General features: G+C 40.5%; 1 protein-coding gene across 4 annotated transcripts in view; it reads left to right on the top strand.

Annotated features, from left to right (window-relative positions):
• The first annotated feature begins 1,209 nt into the window (after nucleotides 1-1,209).
• Nucleotides 1,210-14,077, top strand: part of LOC137645973 (protein bric-a-brac 1-like) — a 90,218-nt gene continuing 77,350 nt past the window's right edge. The window contains exons 1-2 of one of the 4 annotated variants that reach the window (XM_068379065.1): nucleotides 1,210-1,311; nucleotides 11,293-11,416. In XM_068379065.1, coding sequence (XP_068235166.1) covers nucleotides 11,336-11,416 — 81 coding nt within the window. In that variant the 5' untranslated portion in view covers nucleotides 1,210-1,311; nucleotides 11,293-11,335. Of the gene's footprint in view, nucleotides 1,312-1,381; nucleotides 1,405-2,150; nucleotides 2,189-11,292; nucleotides 11,417-14,077 lie in introns of those variants that run through there. The other 3 variants (XM_068379066.1, XM_068379067.1, XM_068379064.1) reach the window with 3 other exon arrangements.

Genomic DNA, 14,077 nt, shown 5'->3' with positions numbered 1-14,077 from the left:
TATAGGCTACGGGTATATTGAATCTAAATTCAAAATGCCTAAGACTCAATATACAGTACACAGAAATTTCGAAGGGAGTGGATTCAAGATGAAGATTTAAAACATTGGTTAACTGAAAAAAAAGAAGGGAAGTGTGCCTGATTGTAAATGTTGTCAGTGCATTCTTGTGTCTTATGTAACTTGAAAGCTCACGGAAAAAAAGACACAAGGCAAATGCCGTTTCATCCGGTTCGGTGCAAGACAGTTTACTATACCAATCCTGCTTTTAAGAAAATCAAGTGAAGTTCAAGATTGCAGAAGGAAGCATGGCATTGTTTATAGCAGACCATTCTTCTGTGTCAACTTGCGATCACTTGAACGATTTATGCAAAGGATGCTTCCCTGATAGCAAACTGCCATCAATTACATCGATTAAGAGACAGAAGTGTAGTACTATCTTAAAGAATGTTTTGTATCATTCAAATACCGAGGTTGAAAGAATTTTTAGCTATACGAGTCTTGTGAAAAAAAAGATAAGAAATAGAATGCAGACGAAAATGATGAATGCTATTCTTGGGATCCGTTCGGGGCTAAAAAGACATGCAAAAACCTGCTTTAATTATGAAGTACCACTACCACCTGATGTTTTTAATATGATTGGAACGAAACAGACATACATCACTACCACTGAGGAAACATCGTATGATCGCAAGCAGTTGTAGTAGTTCTCGACGAGGGTGATGGGTAGGAGGGGCCATATTTAATAATAAAGGTAAACATTGAATTTATCTGTCTGTACATAAGGTATCGAGTTCCATATAGAATTTATTCTCATCTCTTTTACCATCAAAGGGCAATATTCATGTGCATTATATGTGTGTTTTTATTGTTGTAAAATAAAAGAAATTTCAGGGCTGGCATGGAAATGTGTGTCGAACTTGTTTAGTAAATAAAAGGCGAAATACTAATAAAATTAATTAAGTATTGTGAAGTATATTTCGTTCTTTTTAAATTAAATAAATAATTAATAGATAAATAATAGATTGGATATTATAAATAACAGTATAAATAATTAGTATAAATATTTGAGAGATGCCGCGAATTAAATTACTAGTAGAGTTGTACGGTCGTAAATAATTGATGGTTACCGTTTAGCTCTTCCGAAAAACTACTAGTTCAGTAGTGTGCGGAAAAATAAAATGGGATGAGTATTTTTCTCAGTCAGTAGTACTTAAACCTCCGCCAGTAAAACAGTGCTCTCTCTAAAGCTTAAAATAAGTGATTTAAATTAAAAGGAACCAACTCCATTTATTCCAAGGAGTCACCAATTTGGAAAGTCAAATTCACTAAAAGTATATTTTCTGTTTTTGTTAACATGTAATAGAGATTAGAAACTATGCGTCTTTGAAACCTTAGTTCAAACAGGTTGGTTTCTGAAGTTTGGTTCTGAAATGGGTTCCTTTTGTTAATTACGATACATTTTCTTTTAATATAAACCATGGAGGTATAATTCCTCGATATAAAATAAGAAGCTTTGCAACTATCTCTTAGCCTATAGAGTGGCCGCTAATACTTTATGTTCAGCACCTATAGGAGCAAGGACTCTGAAGCATGGTTTAGGTTAGGGAAACGATTTAACGAGACAGTAGGGGTTTTCCAGCAGTAACTACGGTTTCGTTTCACACCAGTCCTGAGTTTCATCATCTACCGCGGCGCTTGGACATGGCTAAAGCCCAAATTTTATAAAGCAAATCGACATACTTGGAAAGTTCAAACTGGCAGTGAATCTTTTTAAGTTACACAGGTTGACTCAAGTCTCACTTTATATATGAAAGATTTATTCTGTTACTTTTCTTAAAATAACTTATATTAATTGTTCATTACTTCTCTTGTAGTTCATTTGTTTATTTTCCTTTTCTCATTGGGCTATTTTTTCGTTGGAGGCCATTTTCTTATAATACCATGCTTTTCCAACTAGGGCTGTAGCTTAGCTAGTAATAATGATAATATCGCAGAAAGATGGACAAATAGGAATGAATTGAATTGAATATAGGATTTAGGCATTAAGCCAAGCACTGGGGCATCAAAGGCCATTCAGCGCTAAAATTGAAATATGAATAGGCGAGCCGTTTCATAGGCAAGCTATGACTATCACTACTACTATTTTCACTTGACACATAAAGCATCGGTACTAATCACTAACTAGAAGGTAAATATCTCAAAAGATCGTAAATACTGCTAAGGTTAAAAGAAATACTTTTGGTAAATTTGTCAAATAATTTTTATTAACCAACAGCTTTTTAATAAGTTGGCGGTAAATATGATACTTTAATTTCTAGCCAAATAAAAGAATCATATATTTTCCCCACTCGCTATCTTGTGTTTTATGCATTTCTGACCATAATTATTGGGCCAAACCACCCGTTCATGAGTTTTTGGACCCCCTTATGTAGACAATTATGGGTAAAGTTTTACTGCATTATCGATTCTGATTTCGAACAGAAAATATATGTTTTCCATATATATATATATTTCTGAAACTTCATTTGCGACGGGAACGAGTGTCATTTTCGAAGAGAGCGTATTTTTTTTTATAAGTAAAAGTAGTTTTTTCCTAGGTTACATTGCCCTGTAATACAGTAAAATGATACTGATGCAGAATTATGTGGGACCCCAGTGGGAAGCCACATTTTTTTGGGTGGGGAAATGTCATAGCAGAGTGATTGGTATTATTACAGTTTCATCCTTTATGGGAAATCTATTATAATATATTTCCCGAGTAAAGCAAGTCTTTTGTAGTATTTCTGTAAAATAATATCTGTCGCAAATGCCTAGTTCTTTATATATCGACAATCAAACTCACGCTACTCATGTCTCCTCCCAGATTTTTTCTAAGTCTGTTGTTATTGTTGACTGTGTCTTGTATTTGCTTAAATGAGCCCTGTAACCACTATAATCCGCAGACAAACTAGTCCACTATGAAGTCTTACACGTTTGGCCAATCACAGCGCCTGTCCACTATGACGTCACACGTTTGGCCAATCACAGCGCCTGTCCACTATGACGTCACACGTTTGGCCAATCACAGCGCGACAATACATTATCTTACCCAGGCATTTCATTTCGTTCTTAGACATGAAGGCCATAGCAAGCACGTCATCTCATGTTGCGCAAGAAGTGGAAATTCTATCTTCTTGTCCTGACTGTTTCCTAACTTACAATGAATTTGTTGTAACTTATTCGGGGAATATGGAAAAACTAGTGGATTTGTGCCAGAGACCCAATTTAATTTTACAAAATAAAAATTGTCCTGCATGTCAAGGAACCTTCGCAACGGCTTCACGTTTTCCTCAAAGCACCAGCACTTCTTTATGAACCAACAGTTTAACGTAAGCTTCATTAATTTATAGAGTATATTATAATGGTGATAGTATAACGATGTATACAGCAGTACCATCACTTTGGATTTGGTTTGATGGATGTGTTAGGTAGTGGCTGTAAGGGGGGGGGGGGCGCTCGCAGGGGCTAGGCCTAGGTAGGGGTACAGGGCCCTAGGTTAGGTGGTTGTATTAGAAATTCACTGTGGCCTTAAGGGTGGGTCGCAGAGGGGCAGAGCCCCCCCCCCCCCCCCCCCCCCCCCGGTAGGCCTAGGTAGGGGTACAGGGCCCCTAGGCTAGGTTAGGTGGGTTTATTAGGTTCAGTAGTGCCCTGAAAATCACTGTGGCCTTAAGGGGGGGGAGGGCGGAGGGCCCCCCCCCCCCCCCCCCGGTAGGGGTATAGAGGGAGGGGTGGTGGAAGGATAAGTATTCATTTATTGCAAATATCATTTGACGCCCCCCCCCCCACCCAAAACCCCGGTTCCCACCTGGTGTCCCCCATAATTGTTGGGATGAAGTAGGGTTTTTCTGCATTCTAGAACAACTTGTTGTTTTAACTCCAATTACATAGTAAATCTCTAAATCGGATGGTTTGCGGTCAAAATAAACGTTAAATTCGTTGGAACTACACTATTTCTGATGCAACAAATATATTTTTATTCCAGTTTCCCCACAATGGATGAAACTGTAAATTTACAGAGTGATTTGCAGCAATAATAATGGTCAGATATGCAAAATAAGCACAAGATTTCCAGTTGGAAAAATATATGCTTCGTGTAAGTGACTGAAAACACACCAAAACGTGATTATTTATCACTTTTGAGATATGTTAAAGGTTACAGAACCTAACAAACCTAGTAGTTGCCAGGTCACAACCCCTAGGCATCTGGGGTGCAAGCCCCCTGACCCCCCTGCCCAGGTCACAACCCCTAGGCGGGGATAAAGCCCTCAAATCCCCCTTCCCAGGTCGCAACCGCTAGCCGGACCACCCTTCCCAGATCACAAACTAAAAGTTGTTCACAAATAAATCCTTACATTATGAAAAAGTAAATCAAATAATTCCTTACCTGATGATTGACACAGTTATATTTCATATGGCATTTACGTTCTGCCTTCTCATAGGCACTTTTTCCTTTCTCCCAATCGGAAGTCTTAGTCTCCTAGAATGACTCTGACCAGAAACTTCTCATAAGCATATCTGTTCCCTAGTAGGGAACATTCATTACAAATGCTAGTTTACCGTTAGGAGACGGAGAAGTACGAACGTTTTCGTTCTAAGAAGGAGGAATCACCGTTACGAACGTTTTCAACGTTCTCCAACTGAGTTCCGGACACGACTTTAAATCGAGCTACGCATGTATGCTTGTCATGCTCACAGTTCGGTGTTACTACTCCGTAGTAGACTTATGTTTATTACCCATCCAACAATAGATTGAAGATACGTCTCAATCTCTACTTGGGGTTGGTTAGATGCGTTCGGTAATTACCGTCCAGTTTCCTGTCCGGAAGGCGATCTCTATGGAGGTTCGGTCTTATAATATAAGGTAGTAGGTTGGCCAGGGCACCAGCCGCCCGTTGAGATACTACCACTAGAGAGGTATTGGATCCTTTGACTGGCCAGACAGTAATGCATTGGATCCCTCTCTCTGGTCACGGCTTATTTTTTCTTTGCCTACACTTACACAGAATAGTTTGGCCTATTCTTTACATATTCTCGTCTTTCCTCATACACCTGACAACAATGAGATACTTAACACTTCTTCACCCAAGGGGTTAATTACTGTACTGCAATTTGTTCAGTGTACCTTCCTCTTGGTAAGGTTAGAAGAGACTCTTTAGCTGTGGTAAGCAGCTCTTCTAGGAGAAGGACACTCCAATATTAAACCACTGTTCTCTAGTCTTGGGTAGTGCCATAGCCTCTGTACCATGGTCTTCCACTGTCTTGGGTTGGAGTTCTCTTGCTTGAGGGTACACTCAGGCACACTATTCTATCTTATTTTTTTTTTCTTCCTCTTGTTTTTTTTGAAATGGTGTGTTGGGCAGGCTTAATAGAAGGGCCATGGATGCCTGGTGGTTTATCAAGAGGTTGTCTTTTCCTTTTTCTGATTCTTTTTCTTCTCAAAACCATCCTTACTGTCCTCCCTTCAGTTGAAGTGGCTATCCTGGAGGGTATTTAGCCTTGCATGGTGTATCGGCTCCTCCATGTTGACCAGTTTTTCCGACTTTTTACTATAGTCTATGGGTATCATCAATCACTTTGTTTATAATTCTGTACATATTGTTTTTGTTATAATTCTTGTTAATCTAGTTTTTAAGTATGATATGTCTTTTTTATTTCTATTAATTCTTATGCTGTCTGGAGACATTGAGCGAAATCCAGGACCAGTACGTCCTAGATTTCGTCAATGTCGTCTTCTGTATTGCAATATTCGTGGTCTTCATGCAAATATCCAAGACCTTACAGTTGCGTCCAGACAGTATGATATTCTTTTGTGCTCAGAAACTTTGGTTTCTAATATGAGGCACTCATCTGAGCTCCTTATAACTGGTTTTAAGAAGCCAATAATGTTGAAACGTGATGCCATCCCTAGGGCCAGGGGAATGGCGGTGTATATTAGGACCGAGTACCCTGCTTCTCATAAGTCCTGCTATCAATGTGGATGTCATGAGATTCAGGTAATAAAAGTTTGTGGCAGGCATAACAACTTTTATTTATGTTCGATCTACCGGAATCCAGACATGGATGATTCTATCTTCGATTGTCTTCTTACCATTATGGCTAAGATACAAGAAGATGATAGAAAGGCTTCTTTTGTCTTTGTTGGTGATTTTAATGCTCACCATAGGGAGTGGTTAAGTTCTATCTCTCCTACCGATCGCCATGGCTTAAGAGCTTTAGACTTTGCCTCTGAATCAGGCTGTGAGCAAATCATAAATGAAGCTACTCACAGGTCTGGTAATTGCTTGGACCTCGTATACACTGACTCCCCTGGCGTTATAACTGGTAAGGTTGGTTCTCCAGTCGGGACATCTGATCATGCCTTGATTTCATTATTAGTGAAGACTGAGCAGCCTGTCCCTGATATATCATATTCTTGTAAAATTTATATGAAATCCCAAGCAGACTGGAATGGGATTTTACATGATCTTTTGTGCTTGAATTGGTCACAATTATATAATAGTGTAGATCCTGTTGTCCCTTTGAATGAGAATCTAGTCAACATAATTGATAGGCGTATCCCTTCTCGTGTGCTAAGGTACCGAGTGAAGGACAAACCGTGGTTCAATGATGATTGTAGACGTGCTTTTTTGGAGAAGCAGGAGGCCTATCAACTTTGGAAGGGTAACAGATCAGATTTGACCTGGAACAACTATACTCAGCTTCGAGCTTTTGCTCAGAGAGTTTATGCCTCAACTGAAAAGGAGTACAATTTAACCATAAAAGAAACACTTTCTGGTACAACTCAGGAACATAAATGGTGGTCTACCCTTAAATCTGCACTCTTTGGTGTAGATGCAACAGTTCCTCCTTTACTTAAACCAGATGGCTCAGTCACTCACTGTCCAAAGGAAAAGGCAACCCTTTTGGCTGATGTTTTTGACAGTAAACAGAGTAATGAAAAACTTGAACTTCCTCATTCCTGTTTTCCTGAGGCTAAACTAACTAGTTTAGCTTTTCGATCTCGTGAGATTAAAGCTCTGTTGATGGACCTTGATGCTTATGGAGGTGTAGACCCAAATGGTATTTTTCCTTTGTTTTTTATAAAGACAGCAGATTTCTTAGCTCCAAAGTTATCTGTTATTTTGCGCAAGTTAGCAAGAAGAGGAGCTTTTAGCACTAGTTGGAGAATTGGTAATGTTACTCCTCTATGTAAATGTGTTTGTGGTAGCTCAAGTCCCACTGATTACCGCCCAATTTCCATAACTCCCATATTATCTAAAGTTTTTGAACGTCTTCTGGCAAAACGTCTTAATAGGTTTGCTGAAGGTAATCATCTACTCCCTAGTTTGCAATTTGGTTTTCGTAAAGGCCTTGGAGCATGTGATGCCCATCTTACAATCTCCAATGCTGTACAGAAATCCCTTGATTGTGGTCGGGAAGTTCGTATGACTGGCCTTGATTTTAGTGCTGCCTTTGACCGTGTTAATCATGAGGCCCTTGTTTTCAAACTGAAACAGTTGGGAGTGGGTGGGTCGTTTCTTAGCATTATTATTGATTTTTTAAGTAATAGATCTCAAAGAGTTGTTGTTGATGGGCACCATAGTGATTATAGGAATGTGATATCCGGTGTTCCACAGGGTAGTGTTCTTGGCCCATTACTTTTTATACTATATACACATGACATGTGGTTTGGCCTAGAAAACAAGCTTGTTGCATATGCAGATGATGCTACTCTCTTTGCATCAATTCCATCCCCTGAATGTAGATCTAGGGTTGGTGAATCCCTTAATAGAGATTTAGCTAGAATTAGTGCATGGTGCAAATTATGGGGTATGAAGTTGAATCCTAACAAAACTCAAAGTATGATTGTAAGTAGGTCAAGGACGGTGGTTCCTCAACATCCGGATCTCAGTATTGATAATGTTTCTTTAAATATGTATGACTCTTTCAAAATTTTAGGTGTGATTCTCGACAGTAAATTTACTTTTGAGAAACATATAAGGTCTGTCTTCTTCAATTTCACAAAAAATAGGCTTATTGAGAAAGTCTTTCAAGATTTTCGGTGATCAATCTATTCTGAAGAAGTGTTTTAATTCTTTCATTCTACCTTGTTTTGAGTATTGTTCTCCTGTCTGGTCTTCAGCTGCTGATTCTCATCTTAATTTGTTGGACAGAAACTTACGGTCTATTAAATTTCTTATTCCTGATCTAGATATTAATCTCTGGCACCGTCGTTCAATTAGTTCATTATGCATGTTGCATAAGATTTTTCACAACTCTGACCATCCTTTACATTCAGATCTCCCTGGACAATTCTATCCTGTTCGTAATACTAGGCAGGCAGTTAATTCTAATAGCCAGGCCTTCTATATCACGAGGCTCAATACTACGCAGTACTCTAGAAGTTTTATTCCAGCTGTGACCAAGTTGTGGAATGATCTTCCTAATCGGGTGGTTGAATCAGTAGAACTTCAAAAGTTCAAAGTTGGAGCAAATGCTTTTTTGTTGACCAGGCGGACATAGTCTTTTTATAGTTTATTTATGACATATTTGTTTTTGATGTTGTTGATAGTTTATTATATGACATGTCTGTTTTGACGTTGTTTCTTATTTTAGAATGATTTATTGTTAATTTGTTCTCTTCATTTATTTATTTCCTTATTTCCTTTCCTCACTGGGCTATTTTTCCCTGTTGGAGCCCCTGGGCTTATAGCATCTTGCTTTTCCAACTAGGGTTGTAGCTTGGATAGTAATAATAATAATAATAATACTGATTAACGGGTTTACTGTTTTGTATTGGTCTTATTCGGCCAACCACACAAGACTGGTGGCAGTTGGAGGGAGGATAGACTCTTCCCCTTCATTGCAAGAACGTGCAAATAGTTGAAATTCTCGACATCACCTTGAGATGTGTTTATTGCTATGCAATCTCTCCCCCTCCCCCTGCTGGATGAACCGCGGATGGTGGGTGGCAGACGAGAGCCTGTGCAAAGAGGCCTATATTCTTGTCTCCCCTCTGGATTTGATGCTCTCTTTAATGCATCCAAAGAGGGGGAGGCAGCATATGCCGCACCATTCCATCCTTGTCCGTTGGCCTGATTCAGAAAGGTACCAGCATTCACCTCTCTTAGAGAACCATCTAGCAGTAGGAAGCCTTAGATAGACAGAGGACAGCTAGGTGCCCCCATCCGCTCGCTTCATTCCTGGTACAGGAGTGTGCTTGCAGATAATGTGAACAGGATCACTCAGATAGTGGGCTCCTAGTGTCTTTGAATCATCTTGTATCCAACAAAGTCTTAACTTTGTGAAGACCCCGACTGTGGTCACGCTCGCAACGGCCCTGAACTTCAGGATTCCGCTCGACTGTTCCCCAGTCCCGGAATACCAGGCTCTCGAACAAGATGTATTCTAAGATCAGTGGGGCAGCTTAGAGGTGTATGCTTTTCCCCCGTTCGGTCTGGTGAGAACGTCCTCAGCCAAGTCAGGATAAGAAAGATCTTATCAATGACTCCAATACCTTCGCTATGGCATCACGCAGAATGGTTCCCGGACCTTCTGCAGATCCCGACGGAGTTCCGAGGGATCTTCCTCCACGACACAATCTTCCAAGCAGCCACATGCTAACATTTTCCAAAGCCGTAGCTTGGCTTCGACTTCACGCCTGGGACGGTCCCACACCTCCTCTCTCAGAGAGGCCTTTCGCAACGAGTTGCGGAAAAGAGGTCTAGGCACCTCAGACACTTTTCAGCGTCAGTCTTCCAGGCAAAGTGTTCGGTCCTTTGTGACTGATGTGGAAGGGGATTCTCTCCCATCGATGCCTTTACTTATACAAAGTTTGAGATAACTTGTCCCCCGTTGGATCTCAACCACCTCCTGGGAATGCAGTTTGGGTCCTTCAGTCCTTGAAGGCCCCTCTCTACGAACCTTTATGCCAGGCAGCAGATCGCTTCTTACATGGAAGATGGCTCTTTCTACTCACTTGGGCTTTGACCAAGAAGAGTTGTTATGTTGTATGATCCATCTTCTGATGTCTCCTACTCTAGGAGACGGGGAGAAGTAATCCTCGGTGGCGTCCCTGAGTTGACTTCCAAGACACAAAATCTGAGTGTGCTGTACCCTAGGTGCAGCCCATTCTGGATAGAGTGTCTTTGTTCGGTAAATGAAGACCCTTCTTTCCCCTCTGTGATCGGAAGGCTATTGAGTCTTCTCTCAATCTAGACCCTCCTCTATCCTAGGGCCCAGAGCTTTCAACGTCAGTGGCGTTGCTACGTCCATGGCGTACTGTAAGTGGGCATGTGGACGTGTCGGTCGACCTTCACGGGCCCACTACCTGCAAAGACGTAACCCACAGGAACACGGAGACCTTTTCCATCGGCCCTATGGTGGTTGTACAACAAGTGGTCTAAACACCTCGTGCTTCTTGATGGACAAGTAGCAGAGGGTTTAGGGCTGAGGTTACCCGGGTTAGTCTGGGGTGAATGAGTAAGAATGACTGGCCCCTTTCTTCCTTTCACCTTCTCCCCTCTGGGGAGAACAGCTCCGTAAGCCTCAGGATAGCTGACCTCACCTCGCTGCAGGTAAGACTCATTTCCCTTGTGCCTTCTACATTGCCAATACCTTTTTGAGGGAGGGTATTGGGTAAGTCTTAAGATCAATAAGTTTTATACTAGAGTTCCTATGTTAAAGACAAACCACGCTGTTAGCCCCACTCACACACACTTCTGCAGTCCGCTATCAGTGCATTACCTCATATCAGCACTTTATTTTAGCGAGGGTAGGGTTCCTTTTACTATCGATCACATATCGAAATGGAGAGGACCCCGGGTCATGACCAAGGCCAGTTGGTGAGGACTTCCTCCCTCCTAAGAGTAAGTCACTCCCATGAATAGCGAAGGGTTTGTATTTACGCCGGAACAAATAAGAAATTTGGAAATAATTTGTATTTTTCCTAGTATATAAACCTGCAGCTATTTATACAAATTGCCCTGCCACCCTGTCACCCGAGAAGTCCTGCCATAAAGCCAAGTGGTTACTCGGCTAACTAGCGGATGGGGTAGTGATCCCCCCTCTAAAATTATCATGGCTCGTCTTTCAGCTACGCCAAAAGTATACCCCTATAAATAGCTTCAGGTTTGTATACTAGGAAAAATACAAATTGCAGCACTTCAAAATTTGTAATTTTAGATTTTTCCATGGGAAAATTATTGGAAGGTATAAGAGTTTTCTTTTAAGATTTTATTTTCATTTTGTAAAATTGTTTATCTAATTTTCCAGATTTCAATACTGGTAACAGTAATTTTACACCCATAAGACGACCATGGAAGGTGAGCTCCTATGTCTAAAATGGCGGGATCACTCTTCATCTCTCTTCAGGACCCTTTCTTCAGTTCGTAAAAAGGTATGTGATGTTACCATCGGTATTTTAGTATCATATTTTTGGATGATATTTTTTGTTGCATATAAAGCTTTGATAGTTATGTTTAGTTGTTAGTAATTGTAATCACTGTAATTAGCCAACTTTCAATTTATAAAAAAAACATTTGTCCCTACGTGAATACAAACTCGTCATTTATAGTGCTATACTCTATTGCTGTTTTGCTACAACCAAAGTTTAATAATTCCTGTGGGTCTGGCTAAATTGTATGATTGGTGCCTGTGGCTCAGTCCTCACTTTACTCTTGGTCGTTGTAATGTTCGGACGTCTGATTTTTGACTGCTGTTCATGTTGTGCCTTTCCTTTCAATGCTTTGTGATTATGACTGCTATAAGAAACTGCCCTGTCCTGTAAGGTTGCCCTTCTGACACTTTTGCGAGTTGGGTGGAGGTAGATCCCATCCTTTGTGACCAGGGTGTTGGCGATAAGAGATGCTCAGTGAACTCCCCTTGTGAAATTTGTAGGGAATGGTCGCCTTCCCAATGGTTAAAATGTGGTAGTCGACGTAAGAAGGCGGCTAAAAGGGACCATTCTCTTTCTGCTTCATCCTCCAAAGAGGCCAAGAAGCAGAACCCTTCTCTTCCAAGTCTTGAGTTTTCCTTGTGCTTTTCTTTATTATTGGAGTTCCCAGAGACTCTGATAAGGGATGGTGGCTATGTGTTCAAGCATGAGGTTGTATATTTTTTTATTTTCAATTGTGCTTAGTGAGGGGGAGAATATGCTTTGTGATTGATCCTTTGGCTTTTGCACTTAATCATCCAGAACAGGATTCTTTGCAGGATCCATTAATATCACTAGATTTTGTGACCCCTAACATGTCCCCATCCCCACCAATGAGTGTGCTAAGCTCAGGCGAACAATTATTTATTTCAGATATAGGAGAGCAAGGAGATTCTCTTCCACATTGCAGGAGGTTTCTCTAATTGAATTGGACCATTTGTCCCCTAATCGTACGTCAACACAGTCTTAGCACTGTATAGCAAATGGGCATCATGTATCTCCACCTCAGATGGAAGAGTTTTGCTATTCACCGGTGAGATCCCATAGGAAGTCAGGCTTCCTAGTAACACCTGAAGGCCCTAAAGGTAAGTTGTTCCGATACGAATACAAACCTTCGTTCTTTACGTAGGAGTATGACACCAGCAAAGCTGGAACGCTGCTGTGAGAAATTTTAACTACGTGTTAACAACCATTTATGTTGTTACCAACTGATACCGGAGAAGCACCGCCCCCTACTCACTCACTAAAACTCTACATAGATTTCAGTAGTTGGAGACAAACCTTTGTACATGTTGGCTGGAACCTGGGCAAATTCCAGTTTTGCTCTGGGTCTCTGTTCCCTGTATGATGCTATTGCATCTTGGGGATACAGTATTGTCCTTGAGTGGAGAACTTGATTAATGCATTATGGTCCCTTTAAATCATTACATTGGTCAAGGTTAAAGCTCATCCTCACCTCCTTGGAGTTAGACATCCTCGAAGTCTTAGGATCAGATTCCTTTACAAAGAAGTATGTTGGCGTCACTGATTTGCCAACCCTTCAGGTTTTTTCAACGGACACAAGCGAGCGACGCATGTCCTGGCAAGTGCTGTTGATTCAGTGTTTTCAGCCCTATTTATTGAAAGCCAGTTGCTTCGTGTTCTGAAGTCTGGCGATCAAATTGTTTTTAGTGATTTGAGAGGTTTGCTTAACAAGCTGCCTTTCAGCGCTCTAGCTCGCTTCACACGAGCGTGCAGCGGTTTGAAACCATGCGGCAGATTCCCGCATGTCAAAGAGCATGTCTTCGCACGAGTGGTTGTTTACTTTTTTTTCAGATAAATTATCATACCTATTTTCAATAGGTATTTTTCCACTTCTCATTGGAGAGGAGAAGGGTGGTTATCTCCTTCTTTTTCATTTAAAAGATGGAGAGCTATGGGAGCTGTGTACCTCCTTTATGACAGGTGCATCCAGTAGCTCTCTAGTATAAGATTATTCCCCTAGATCTGGCAATGATATTGCCAAAGATGACAACCTTGGGTGGTTCAAATTGTTTGGCATGATATTAGCCTTAGAAGGCAATTTAGTGAGAGTAAGATTTACATTACATGGTCTAGCTAGCATTGCAATTCTCTTTGGATGTCCAGTGTCCTTAGATTTTAAGGCCTTAGGCATAACATTTTTTTTTTGCTTAACTTATCTCACACTTATATATTCTGCATCTGACTTCTGAACTATTTCTTCTACAGTAGACCCCCGCCATACGACATTAATCCGTTCCGGAGTTGGTATCGTATGGTGAAAATGTCGTATGGCGGGCAATAGAATAGCTAATGCGTGCAAAACCCCAGGTAAAAACATCAAAATTTTATATACATATTAAAAATTAGTAACAAAATAGTATAGTAAGTACTGTACTACAGTACTTATATATAATATACATGTACTGCACAGTATATAATTAAATAATATTATAAATAAAAATTATATTCTGTACTGTAAAGGAAAAATGAAATTTGATTTACCTTTGGAGTGACGTGACTTGAGCTGGTAGTGGGTGGAGGCAGGGGGGGGGGGAGGAGATGGCAGATATAAAAACGTATCGATACTAATTATGTTACACTTAATAATAAATTTATTCTTAT

Source organism: Palaemon carinicauda, chromosome 8 (assembly GCF_036898095.1).
Source record: "Palaemon carinicauda isolate YSFRI2023 chromosome 8, ASM3689809v2, whole genome shotgun sequence".
In the NCBI taxonomy this organism is placed as follows: Eukaryota; Metazoa; Arthropoda; class Malacostraca; order Decapoda; family Palaemonidae; genus Palaemon; species Palaemon carinicauda.
This window is presented reverse-complemented; position numbering and strand designations above follow the sequence as displayed.